Source organism: Diorhabda sublineata, chromosome 8, assembly GCF_026230105.1.
Source record: "Diorhabda sublineata isolate icDioSubl1.1 chromosome 8, icDioSubl1.1, whole genome shotgun sequence".
NCBI lineage: Eukaryota > Metazoa > Arthropoda > Insecta > Coleoptera > Chrysomelidae > Diorhabda > Diorhabda sublineata.
The window spans coordinates 32595295-32608182 of NC_079481.1; the positions used below are offsets into that span (position 1 = coordinate 32595295).

The 12888-nt window shown below is 29.1% G+C and overlaps 3 protein-coding genes across 8 annotated transcripts; 2 read left to right on the forward strand and 1 right to left on the reverse strand.

Moving 5' to 3' along the window:
* The first annotated feature begins 672 nt into the window (after positions 1-672).
* LOC130448216 (protein lin-37 homolog) lies at positions 673-2410 on the forward strand. Its single transcript, XM_056785494.1, has 5 exons — positions 673-929; positions 987-1163; positions 1217-1376; positions 1426-1571; positions 2219-2410. Exons 1-5 carry the CDS (start codon positions 751-753, stop codon positions 2238-2240), a joined length of 684 nt encoding a protein of 227 aa, XP_056641472.1. The 5' UTR covers positions 673-750; the 3' UTR covers positions 2241-2410.
* On the reverse strand, positions 2278-10646 carry LOC130448213 (ankyrin repeat domain-containing protein 13D). 6 transcript variants are annotated; one of them, XM_056785487.1, is made up of 13 exons: positions 10509-10646; positions 10116-10277; positions 9920-10055; positions 9555-9725; positions 9359-9502; positions 8978-9049; positions 7552-7729; positions 7271-7496; positions 6927-7212; positions 5839-6000; positions 4848-4948; positions 4675-4763; positions 2489-3493 (listed from the first exon to the last, which is right to left on the reverse strand). In XM_056785487.1, exons 2-13 carry the CDS (start codon positions 10212-10214, stop codon positions 3277-3279), a joined length of 1881 nt encoding a protein of 626 aa, XP_056641465.1. In that variant the 5' UTR covers positions 10215-10277; positions 10509-10646; the 3' UTR covers positions 2489-3276. The 6 variants fall into 6 exon arrangements, with proteins under 6 accessions (XP_056641467.1, XP_056641465.1, XP_056641468.1 ...); XM_056785490.1 differs by having other exon boundaries at positions 2489-4602; XM_056785488.1 differs by lacking the exon at positions 8978-9049.
* A 114-nt stretch (positions 10647-10760) lies between these two features.
* Positions 10761-12659, forward strand: LOC130448215 (rab proteins geranylgeranyltransferase component A 1). Its single transcript, XM_056785493.1, has one exon. It carries the CDS (start codon positions 10761-10763, stop codon positions 12339-12341), a length of 1581 nt encoding a protein of 526 aa, XP_056641471.1. The 3' UTR covers positions 12342-12659.
* Positions 12660-12888: the final 229 nt, after the last annotated feature.

The window sequence follows — 12888 nt, forward strand, 5'->3', positions numbered from 1 at the left end:
TTTTATTTGATAAAACCTGTACCCTTTTTAATACAGCTATTGAAATTACCACATTATTTACTTATTTTAAAAAATGTGATCTCCATTTTATGAAATATATTTATAATATGAAATTGTTTTACAACCAAGGTAGATAAGGGAAAATCACTAATCTTCTCATCAGTTTTTCGAACATTGCTAATATTCCGTAATATATACAAATTTCCGGACAAGAGGTAATAATGACATGAATGGACTCCATTTAGTACTAGTGAGAAAATAATAATGTAAATAATTTGTGTAAGAATTTCATTCATTCCGTCGCATATTTTTGAAATTTTTGTCATCAAATAGCAATCAATAAATATTATTTATGGTAGCACTGCTAAATCTTTTATTACCGTACTTTCGAAGTTTATTACATAAGATTTGTTTGCAAGTCAAATTCCGAATCAGTTCAGGACCGATTGTATGCGCAACTTTCATTCGCGAGTCGATGACTTCACCTCCCTGGAATGGAATGGAAAATTTTGAATGTGCGCTAAAATAATTCGGAATTTGACCTGTGAACAAAGCTATGATTAAAGGTGAAGCAAGACTAATATATTAGAAAGACTTTCTAATAAATCTCATAATATAAAATCATAGAACTATTGTTTAAGTTCTATGGGAGAATATCCTCTAGCGACATCTGATTTCAATAAAAATAACGAAACTTGTCATTTATTAACAATAAACACTGTTAATCATTTGAATATTAAAACAATCTAAATGACCAAAAAACGTAGGCTTTCTAATTCTTCTCCTATTAAAGTCGAAGTAAAGGAAGAAAATACAATTGGAAATGATTATCTTTTAGCTAAAGGTCGCCTAAAAGGCGTTCTAAAACAACTTACAGAACAATCATCTGATGAAGGTAGCGATTCTTCAGATGATAATAAGAAACTTAGGTAAAATTAGAAGTATTATAATCTATTCTAGTATTTTATTTTTTATTTATCCTACAGCGAATCAAATAGAAAACGAAAAGTCGAAAATATGCCTACACCATACCATCATACTTATGTGATGAAATTATTTGATAGAAGCGTTGATTTGGCTCGATTTGAGGAAGATACTCCACTTTATCCAATTTGCCGTGCTTGGATGCAAAATCAACCTAGAAATCCTCAATCTATTGTCAAGTAAATTACCTCATATACTAGAAATATTACATATAACCAATAACTTATTCTAGACGTAGACTATCTTCTCCAGAACCCGCTAATAATTCATGGAATGAAAATTCTTTATCCGAGATAAACAGATTACCTTCTCCACATACTCAGTTTGTTTCAAGAATTCCATCACCACTACCCGAGCAGGAACAAAATAAAGACAATATTAATTTAGATTATGTAAGATTGGTAAGTCAACTTTGGTTATTATTAATTATGTTAATTTTAGGATGAATATATTCCTAGTAAACATACTCTAATGCAAGAACATATGAAACGATGGATGAATGTGAAGAAAAAATGGATACAAACTGCTTTTAATAATGAAAATCGATATTTACAAAGTACAAATATACTTAAAGCAATTTATAATAAGTAAGTTTCAAAATTTATTATTAAAATTGGTTATTTCATATTGAAACCTTAACATAAAAAGATGAAATATTGTTTTGTATTGAAAAAATGTATAATTAGTCATTTTTCCAATAAAATTTGGCTAAATATAAAAAATATAACCCTCAATGACCAAAGGTTGTGACTTTCTTGAGTTTGGAAATAAAAATAAGTGGCCAAGTGCTAAATCTGAAGAATACATGAAATTGGGCAAGAGGTTGTAAGTCTAATATAGGCTTTGGGGTATTATAATGATGGAATAACAGCAAAAGAAGCTAATTTTTCGTCAAAACGTCCTAATAATTCAATTTAGTACAATCCTATGATAGTTTTTCCAGATAGATTAAAACTTGTGAATTCCAGAAAATGGTGATCACTATCTTTCTGTTTCTTTGTCTCTGGTGTGTACCAGTTGATGCATATTTCGTAAATTTCATGAATAAGAAAATTTAATACTAAAGTAAAAATGTTTTACAAAAAATGTCATATAAAGGCTAGAAAATCATCGGATTGATCTAAAAGGAAACTATAATTATAAATAAAACGAAATTTAATTAAAAAACTTGTTTATTGATACTAAATTGACTCTTATTTGTTTTTATCTGTAAGTTATCATGTTGTTTTTTTAGAGCTCAAGAGGAATCTAATTAATTCTTAAGGAGAGGAAAGGATGAGAAAAAGAAACATGTGAATATATAAGAATGTATATTTTTTCACTTTTTCTCAGTATATAATCATAATTGAATCTTAGGAGAAAGACATTTACATTTCAATATTAAATAAATATATAATTTTAACATAAATAAATGAAATACAATAAATTTGTTTTTATTAATAATACATTTATAAATATTCCACAAACTTCCCATAACATCGATATAATAAAGTTACTCGAGTTGGTTTTTTGAATATTATTCCAAAAATGAAAAAAGTAGAAAAAATCCAAAAAAATTATAAACATTTTTGGTAGTTATCCAGATTAGGTTACACCCCTCCGATTTCGTTAAAATTTTAGTATGTTAGTTTAGGTTAGTATCCCTTTTTCATTTTGAGAATTAAAAGGGTTGGAATTATTATAGTTATTTGATTATTCTAACGAAAAGAAGTACCTGAAGGGATGGTTTCCGCACCCTATATTGACCAGTGTAAACAACATACTAAAATTTCAACGAAATCGGTGGGTTGCAACCTAATCTTGATATTTACCACATTTTTTATAAAAATTATTTTTTTTTAAACAGAAATTTTATGAAATATTAGATACTTCTATATAATATGTACATTTTTTTCTTCTTCAGTCGTTTATTTTTATTTTTTCAAAAAAAAGACCAAAGTATACCTCAAAATTGATATTTTTATTAGAAACCTGGCAAGTTTTGTTAAATATACTGACCGGAAATTCTTTCGGGACAAATATTTTTCTCGAATAGATATCCTGCAGGACAAGCTACATTTTCATTTAAGTTAGATTTGTTTTAATAAAAATCAATAAATTAGTAAAGTGCAAAATTTGCAATAATAGCAATAAACAAACATATTTTCAGTATAAAATAAAAATAATCTACAGATATGTATTGAAATTGAATATTATAGAGGACGCGTTCCATCGGTTTGAATATTTTCTTAAAATAACAACAAAAATATGATTCGTTCAATGCCTTTTGTTATCACCCCTTCAAAAAAAAAATTATTTTTCTTTAAGCGACAATTCCAAAATATCCGCCAATATTTTTTGTTCTTCCAGCCTCTCTTTTTCTTCGCGCTGTCTCTTCTTTTCTTCTTCTTGTTGGGACAGGAGTAGGGCCAAATTTAGATCGGAATCCATTTCGGGACTGTTGTTTTCTGGTAGCAAACTACCCGGAGTCGTGTTCTTTTGATAAAGCTCTAAACTAGCCTGGATAGCTCTACAATATAAGTATAATCTAGCAATATACGCATGTGCAGTAAAATAACAATTAATAAACTTCATAGAATTGTACATTGGAGTATACCATAAAAAAGTGACCGAGGAAATGGACCAATTCCAGATGGTAAATAAGCCTTTCAAACACCAGTTTTTGCTTACTTTCTTTTATACAACAAACATCTATCATTCGACTTCTATCAAAATTTGAACATTTAGTTTGTTTGACAACTATTATTAGCAGTATATTTCTTCTACAAATCCAGATAAATTTAGAACAATTTATGCATAACGTTTTGAACACCCTAATGATATCTTCACACCCCAAACAATCACTCGATATAAGATTAATAGGTTTATAGTAAATAAAAAGTTTGTAAGGCTATTTGGTGTCGTTCTGGCACAACCTGGACTAGTTTCTGCCCGTGTTCAGAATTGTGGATGAGTTTTTTATCCTCCATAACCACGTATTTCATCTCCAAATCAAGTTAAACAACTTAAATACTATGGAACTTTGCATACAGATGATCGGTGACTTGGTTATGAGGATAATAGGTTTTCAGTAATAGATAACTCAGTACGATATTGTGATCATTGACTAACAGGATCAAATGCTTTAGAAAGATCTATAATTACATTGCAATTTTCGATATTTTCCATTTTATATAGACTAGATGATGCAATTCTATATTTTTAGAGGTTAAGGTATCTTCGCATAATACCTGGGAGCATATTAAATAAAAGATGAAGATCTTTGGCACCTGGAATGGTCCTATATCCTCAAGGGAGTGGAATTTTGTTATTAGTTACAACAGAGTCGAATGCTTTAGTAAGGTAAATAAATCATTTGTTCATATTTACAATATAAAATAAAATAATTGATATAATTCGATTTTTTTAGAAAAAATTATGCTTGTAACTAGATTTTATTGCAACAAAGGCAAAAGCTACTAAATTAATAATAATAAAAAAATATGAAACTAAATGGGAGCTTATGGAGACTAAAGGGGAAAAATAAAGCGATAAATTGAGCATTAGAATGAATTTTTTCTCAAATTTTCTTTTATAGGTCTTAAACTTTTTGGTTCGGGTGTTAAAATTTGACGTTTCCTTAAAAAATAATAGAAAAAAAAATCTTTAGCAAAATCAAAAGTGTAACTGTCATTAAAATTTCTTAATTACCTTTGCAACTGCCTGTCTTCCTCCCCAACTAAGTTGGGCGTTTCCGGTCTGGAAGGTTTCTGAGCTCTAAGTGCTTCCCAAATATCCACCTAATGAAAATTTTGTCAAACGGAATTACATGATATGCGGAAAAGAAAATATTGACCGTAACAATTTCTATTTGTGTAACTCACCTCCTCCCTTTCCGTACCAGCATCTATCAAACTTTGTTGTATGGCAAATTGGAGTAAATCATCTTCTTCTTCCATACTAAATTGACGTCTTCCATCTAAACCTAAAATAAAACTCACAATACTCAAGACTTTTTCAAAATTTTGATATTTCTTATATAATGATGTTAAAATCCTTTTGATAACTCATTTTATACTCAATGATGTTTAAAAGAAGAAATTATAAAAAAATAGAGATGAACAAAAAATTTATCCAATTTTTTGAAACTATCGATAATTGAAAAATTTAAAAATTGTTGAAGAAAAATGAAATTTTTATAGTTTATAATTTCAATTTAATCCTGAACACAAAAAACTTTGATAACATTATTGGAGTTAGGTTTATATTTGACACAACACAAGATGTATAAGAGACTTAGTTAATTCTTACACACAAAAACAGTATAAAACAATACATCATAATTATTGCGTTAAAAACACTTGAACTTCAAATAAAAGTTTTTCGGTTATTCTTTTTCGCCCTATAACTTGTACTCTACCTGTTTAGGAATACGGATTAATCTAGAAACTTTCTAGTATTAATAATAACAACAACACTCATTTTGGAGCTTTTTATTTATAGGAATCAACTTTAGAATCGATTCAATTCAAACTATTTTCACTAGTTTGAATAAACTAGCTGTCAAAAAACGAGGTTAGAAAAATTCGGTTGTTCTTCTTTACCTTATAAGTCGTTCTCTACCTATATAAGTACGCAGATTATTATGAAAATTATAAAACTTTTATAACCATTTTGGATATATTTCGAGAGGTTTTTACAACAAATGAATTCATCAAAAATAAGCATTATTCATTAACGATTGATAAATAAAATGTTCGTAATTAGTTTCCACTATAATATGCGAAATAATAATTACTATAAAAATGTCTAAAAACAAAATTAATTCAAATGAATGTTTCAAAGTTACAAATATATAAAAATAAAAATTCTCACCAATTTGAGCATATCCGGAAGGACATTTGAACAGAGAATCGTCTAGTACACAAGTCAGTCGATTATCTTCTTGAATATTAGTAACAAGGGGCACATCGGCGTCCATGGCGAATATGTTCCCGAAAGTTATTCTCGCATTCAAAATATGAAACAGAGGTATTTCTAAAAAATGTAATAATAAACAATAATTTTATTAGTTCACTGTCAGTTGAATGAATCAAAATTCCTGTTGGAACAGAAGTTAAACGATATTCTCCTACCATATCGCAAGTTTAAGTAGCATTTCAAATTGTATCGCAATGTATCCAAAAAAATATTATGATATAGGAATGGATAAGAACCAAAAAATACCTAAACAAAGCCAAAAATAACGATATCAGTTCGTGGGACTTAATTTGTTTGTTTTTAGAAACAAAAACTGTAATAAAATTTCTTCCTTAAGTATAATTAGTCAAGATACAGTATGAATTTACTCCCAATGGATCCACAATTAGTTACAGATCATTGAAGGTTTCATTTTACCAAGTAACACCAAAACTAAAACAGATATCAATATCTAACTCACTTAGAAGTCTTTCCAATGTAGAAATATCATCGGAACAATATGTTATGACTAGAAAGAATGATTATTTGCTTTATCATTAGTTTGGAAACACACCTAGAATAGGTTGTGAGTCAAAAAGATCCTCTCATAGCTGCTTTATACATAAATGCAGAAATTTTTATTAGTATATGATGATACACCCCCTTATGTGGCTTGAATAATACAAAAGTACCTACAGTACAGTACCTACATAAATGTAATTAGAAACTTGATTTTAATTATTCCTCAAATACATGAATCAATAATCAGAATTAGAAAAGAGAAGCATATAAAGATACAGTGTAGTCAAACATAGTTTTTCCCAAATTGAATGAAAATAAATTCTTGCCATATATAAACATAAAGATATAGAACAAGTTTTCCTATGAATTAAGATTTTACATGCAGAGAAATATTAAAATTGAAATGGTATTAAGCCCACAAATCTTTTTATTGATATTTTTTCTAATTTTTCAAAATTAATTTATTTTCTTGATATGCTTACCAATTTTAACAGGAAACCCAGAAGGCAATTGCATCTGTATAAAATCCTTCAATTTGGCAAAATGAGAACTAGATATCGCCATCAAATCCACAATAGGAAGTATCTGTTCCGGTAAAGACAGAGGATAATTTTCACACAACCACAGATTAGCTTTAAACTTTTGAACCTTGACTTGAACCTCTTTAGGTCGACCGATATCTCTATCCTGAGCGTTTAGATCTACATCTTTATCGAAATACTCTTCAGGTGTTATATTACAAGGGTTACTAGAATTACTGTATTCTTCCTGGAAGTGAAAAAATTAAATTACAATTTTGTTTTAATACGAATGGAAAGATATTTACGTTTGGAAGTAAGGAGGCAGCCTGAGATTCAGAAACTTCTGCTATACCCAGAAAATTCTGTAATGGATGTTTATTATTTTTACTACGAGCTTTATCAGTCTCTGTTAGATGTTCCGTTCTAGTTTTAGTCACTAATTCTACATTCGAAGCGCTAAATACTTTACATTCATACCCATTGACAACTTCAGTCTTATCTGATCTCCAGCCCCACAAACCAGCCTTATTTCTAAAAAAAATATTTATATATAAAAGTTTACCAAATAAAGTAGATAATTCAGTACCTTTCGAAACTGATTTTTTCTGTATCGATATAAGTTGTAACTATAGGAGTTGTTAACCGTTGTGATACAGATTCTTCGTTCGGCATTAAAATACTCAAAGAATCTTCTGTTGTTTTCATTTGTTCACAATACACTTGTTGAAGATCATGGTCTATTTCCATCATTACAGCACCGTCATCTGGAAAAATTAGCATTTCTAAGGTGAGTATTACATGTTGTAATTGTTTTAATTACATTTTTTTATAGAAAAATTATAAAAAAAGGCTTGTCTAGGTAATTTAATGAATAATTTGAAATATCTAATCTACAATAAAGGTGTGAAAACCACAAAGCAAAAGGGAATATGAAAAACTATTAAATTGGGACATAACCTTAAAATATGAAGCTATTTTCTCTTTTTTATTAATTACAAATCAAATTAGCACTATCTCTAGCAATAAATTATATCTAGGGAAACGATAGACTAATATGCATTGATATTAATACACAAAATCAAAATTATAATTTGTATTTTCATTTTAAATTCAAATATGTGATTTTTTTGAGAAAATGAAAAAATGTCATATTGTAAATACTAATTTCTGTTCCTATGTTTGAAAATCAAGGCTCTGGGTTATTTCCTATTTCCCTTAATAAACTTTCACCGAACCATTAATTACTTTTATTTGTGTGGAAAATTACTTTATGAATATACCTTGTATATTTGTTATTACCAATCAAATTACATTCTCTGATATGTATTTCAATAACCAAGTATTTATCTTCAAAAACCGTTGATAAACTAACCTAGTTTGATTAATTTAGTTTTAGTTTCTGAAGATGATAAATCAGGTATCGAAACGTTGGTATAGTGGTATGATAAACAGTGTGTTAGGTATGAATATCCCTCATGGTTCCAGAAATTTCAATTTAATTGTACAAATTTAAGATTAGTCCTTTGTTTGATCTGTTTTTGCACTTGATTTTAACAAATTCACTGCTATCAAATAATTATCTAATTGGCAATCAAAACTACAATATATACAAAAGTTAATTGGTTGACTTATGAGCTATTGGACTCCTATTGACGTGATGGGGTCATTTTAAAACTATTCAACCATTCAGGTCAGCAGTCTAGTTTCCTTTGAGTCTTTTCTCAAGTTATTGTGGTTCCAAAAGTGAATGAAGGGGACAGTTTCCTTCTTGTTTTAAATCTTACAGTTTTTAACACTTTTGCCACGTAATTTAGTCTTAAAATGGTATTTAGTAAGTGATCAACACTACACCTAATCATTGATATTAAATATTGTGAGCAGTATAAACATCCTAGCAAACAAAGTGTCACTCCAAAAGGTACGTATTTGCTTTACTGTGATAATATTCTAACTAATTGTGCAATATATTAATACAATACCTTTTCTAGTGATTTATATAATTTAATATTTACCAGTTTTTGAAAAACTTTTTAGTTGGAACACGTAGCTCCTTTCTCCCTTTATTGGAGCACACATATTAATAGCTTTAATGAAAAACAATAATATCACATTAAAATTGAAAATAAGAATAGTTTAAGAATAGATACTTGATAAAAAAATATTCAATTAAGGATAATAACCCTGTAACTTAACCTATACCTAAATGATTACGCCGTTACTAAATATTTAGAGGTATCTTTAAATGTTCCATTGCCTTGTAGCCTCAGAAAGGTGATACCTATGAAATATAATAGATTGGAGAGACAGACGTTAATAGGAAAATGGCCAAATTTATGTTGAAAAATAATATAAAACCCCTGTGTGTTACAATATCAACAATTTAAAAAACTTACTGTGTCCCTGGAAAACGTAGCTTCTATTCCCCCTCTGCCAACTGGTATGATCAAATCCTAAAAGCGTTGTATCAATCCGTACACTAGATCCCTGTTTATAAACCTTATAAATATCACTAGGACACATCCTAGACACCAGAGGGACTAGAAATTATGAAAAATAATTTTTTTTTACATTATTAGAAGTTAAACATACCCCAACTGGTAAACTCCCATTTCATTTCTACATAAAAATCAGGGGCTTCTTTTAATCTATGTAATAGCTCGGGAATCCCTGCCATTCTACTTGTATACCTCTGAAAATCCCTACTTTCAAGAACAATCTGTACTAGCTCCGGATCACCGGTAGCAACTGCTTCTTGTACCACTGAAAATGTAATTTACTATTTTGTTTTCAATAAGATAACTAATTTACCTTACTTTTTGTATATTTTTAAATACTTATTATTCGTAATATGATGCTAAATATGTTCAAGAAGCCAAATATTAATAAAAATTAATCCTATAAATGCTTACGAAGGTTGTGACTTCTTAAACTGTAATTTAATTAAGGTAACTAACCTGTCCAACCATTTAAATTTTCACAATTAACATTAGCTTCGTGATGTAGTAATGTCCTAGTCGATTCCAAATGGCCTAATGTTACAGCTAACATTAGAGGGGACCTACCTCGTACATCTAACTTCTCTTTGTTGTGCTGAAAAATAAAGCAATATAAAATTCCTATACAATATATGAGTAAATATTATTAGCATACTTGCTTTGATGATAGAAGAGCTCCCAAACTTTTATAGTCGTTTTTCCAAACACACCAATGTAATGGGTATTCGGCTTTTATAAACGCTTCTGTAACCATTTTGCTTTAAAAACCTCTGCACAAAATATTCTTTCAAGATCAGAATTCGTCAACTTCGATTTCCTGAAATATTTAACATTACTTTTGTAAAAATTACAATTTTGACCTACGAAGTATTAGTCATATTTAGGGCAGTCGTCGGTCGTCGGACATGTTTACTTTTCACAAATGTCAAAATAATTTTTTTTGACATATATGACGTTAACTGAAGTTGATATTGTACGCGTATTGAAAAAACGAACACAATCCGACGTTATTTTTTTACTTTAAGTACGTTAATAAGATAAAACTCACCATCACTCGCCTACCTTAACGCTGACTAGAATGTAACTGAATTCGAAATAGGTACCCCTACTGTTTATTATACGATTATAAATTGGATTTGTTATACTCCTGTCAGTTTAATTTTACGTAATTGGTATTATTGGTTCGTACTGTCAAGAATCAGCTGATAATAATTTTGTTTTTTACTTTATTTAATTTTTCATTGCTGGTATCATTGTTAATTTTATACTATAAGAATCAGCTGTTTTCGTTTTTGATTTAATGACAATGGAATATGAATTTCCAGCAAAATTTGATATCATTATAGTTGGTACAGGAATAGTGGAATCAATATTGTCTGCAGCAGCAAGTCGAATTGGAAAACAAGTACTTCATATCGATGAAAATGAATATTATGGAGGCCAATGGTCCTCTTTTAATTTGGAAGCGATATTGAAACTCAAGGATAATACTACATTGGAAAAAGATAACAGCTGTATTTCAGAAGAATCGAATTTATATCATTTTGGAAACAATATATATGATATAAAAGATATAGAGTATAAATTTCATGTGCTATCAAATGTTACTAATGAAGATGTAATTGACGAAGGAAAAGAAGTTGAAAATAATCCATCGGATGAAATATGGTCAGAAGACAGTCTATTGAAAGTATCTCGAAAATTCAACATTGATTTAGTGCCAAAACTTCAATATGCAAGAGGAGACTTTGTTGAATTATTAATATCTTCAAATATAGCCCGTTATTCCGAATATAGAAGTGTTAGCCGGATACTTACATGGTATAATAATAATTTAGAATTCCTACCGTGTTCCCGATCCGATGTTTTTGCTAATACCAAAGTATCTGTAGTAGAAAAAAGAATTTTAATGAAGTTATTTACTTCTGTAAACTCCGAAGAAACTGAAAACTATGAAAATAAAACCTTCAAACAATTTTTAACAGATAAGAAGTTGACTCCAAATCTAATTCATTATGTCTTATATGGTATATCAATGAGTTCAGAGGATACTCCATGTGAAAAAGGTATCCAAAGGGTGAAAAGATTTTTAAATAGTTTAGGAAGATTTGGAAAAATGCCATTTTTATTTTCCATGTACGGCAGTGGTGAGATACCTCAAGCATTTTGTAGACTTAGTGCTGTTTTTGGTGGTGTTTTTGCTTTAGCACAATCCCTACAAGGTTTTAACGTATCAGAAAATAAATTTAAATCAATTAAAATAAGAGATAAAAAGATAGAAGCTGAGAATTTGGTGATGGGAATTAAAAATGTACCTAAACAATTTCTTAGATCAAACAAAATTGAGTATATTTCTAGATGTGTATTAATAACCCAACAATCTATTTTGAAAAGTGAAAAAGAACATTTAACATTAATGTTTTATCCACCAGAAAATGGAAAACCATTTGTAACTTTGATAGAATTAGGAAGTCTTACTGGTACATGCCCAAAAAATTTGTTCCTTGTTCATTTAATAGCAAAACAAGTTAATTCCCCAAAAGAAGATTTTTCTACTCTTATAGAAAATTTATTTACACAAAATCGTGAAAATTTATCAGAAAAAGAGAACAAAAAACCGTTAATATTGTGGTCAATGTATTTTTCTATTCCAAATTCTAATAATGTGGAATTAGTTGAAGGTCTTCCTGGGAACAGTTTTGTTTGTCCTGGGCCAGATACAGATCTCGATTATGATTTTTCTGTACATGTGGCTAAGAAAATGTTTGAAGAAATATATCCTGAAGCGGATTTTCTTCCTAGAGCACCAGACCCAGAGGAAATAGTCATAGGAGATTATGACAATGAGGAAACTAGTGAAACTGAGCACAAAGTAGATTAGAAGTAGTAAAAGAAATATCGTTCAGCTTCTTTGACAACTTTTCGTCTAACATAAAAAAGTGTTTATCCATTTCTCATAATTTATATTTTCTAAACTGAACTTTGTTTTTGTGGTCTTAATAATTTATTACTGTGATAATATGCACCAATTATGGAAACTGTATTCTATAAAAAAGTTTTCAAATCGACATATTTTTTGGTATTTAAACTTTCTATTTTTGCCCTTAGCAACCAAATTTATTAGTATTAAATTTTATTTATAATTTTTCAGTTTGTTAAAACTTAATATTCAATAAATGTTTACCAATTTTTGGCGAAATTTCCCTATTTATTATCCTCCTTGAAACGATCCTGTCGTTGCTCTTCAGATTAAAGCTGATTTTATAAACTCTTAAGCTGTGTTCACACTATGTCGTGATCGGAGTTACCTATGGGACTCCAGTAATCCGATCTATATAAATCCATGACGGATTTATGGAAAAAGCGGTGTCGTGTTTTTTTATTAATCTATAGCGCAGTCATATTTAACAGATTTTTGATTCCTGCAT

Coding starts and splice junctions, on each gene's coding strand:
- LOC130448216 (XM_056785494.1), top strand. CDS start 751: ATGACCAAAAAACGTAGGCTTTCTAATTCTTCTCCTATTAAAGTCGAA. Junction 1,164..1,216: donor AATCCTCAATCTATTGTCAA/GTAAATTACCTC, acceptor AACTTATTCTAG/ACGTAGACTATCTTCTCCAG. Junction 1,377..1,425: donor ACAATATTAATTTAGATTAT/GTAAGATTGGTA, acceptor TGTTAATTTTAG/GATGAATATATTCCTAGTAA.
- LOC130448213 (XM_056785487.1), bottom strand. CDS start 10,214: ATGGTTACAGAAGCGTTTATAAAAGCCGAATACCCATTACATTGGTGT. Junction 4,764..4,847: donor CTGGTACGGAAAGGGAGGAG/GTGAGTTACACA, acceptor AATTTTCATTAG/GTGGATATTTGGGAAGCACT. Junction 3,494..4,674: donor GAAGACAGGCAGTTGCAAAG/GTAATTAAGAAA, acceptor CTTATATTGTAG/AGCTATCCAGGCTAGTTTAG.
- LOC130448215 (XM_056785493.1), top strand. CDS start 10,761: ATGACAATGGAATATGAATTTCCAGCAAAATTTGATATCATTATAGTT.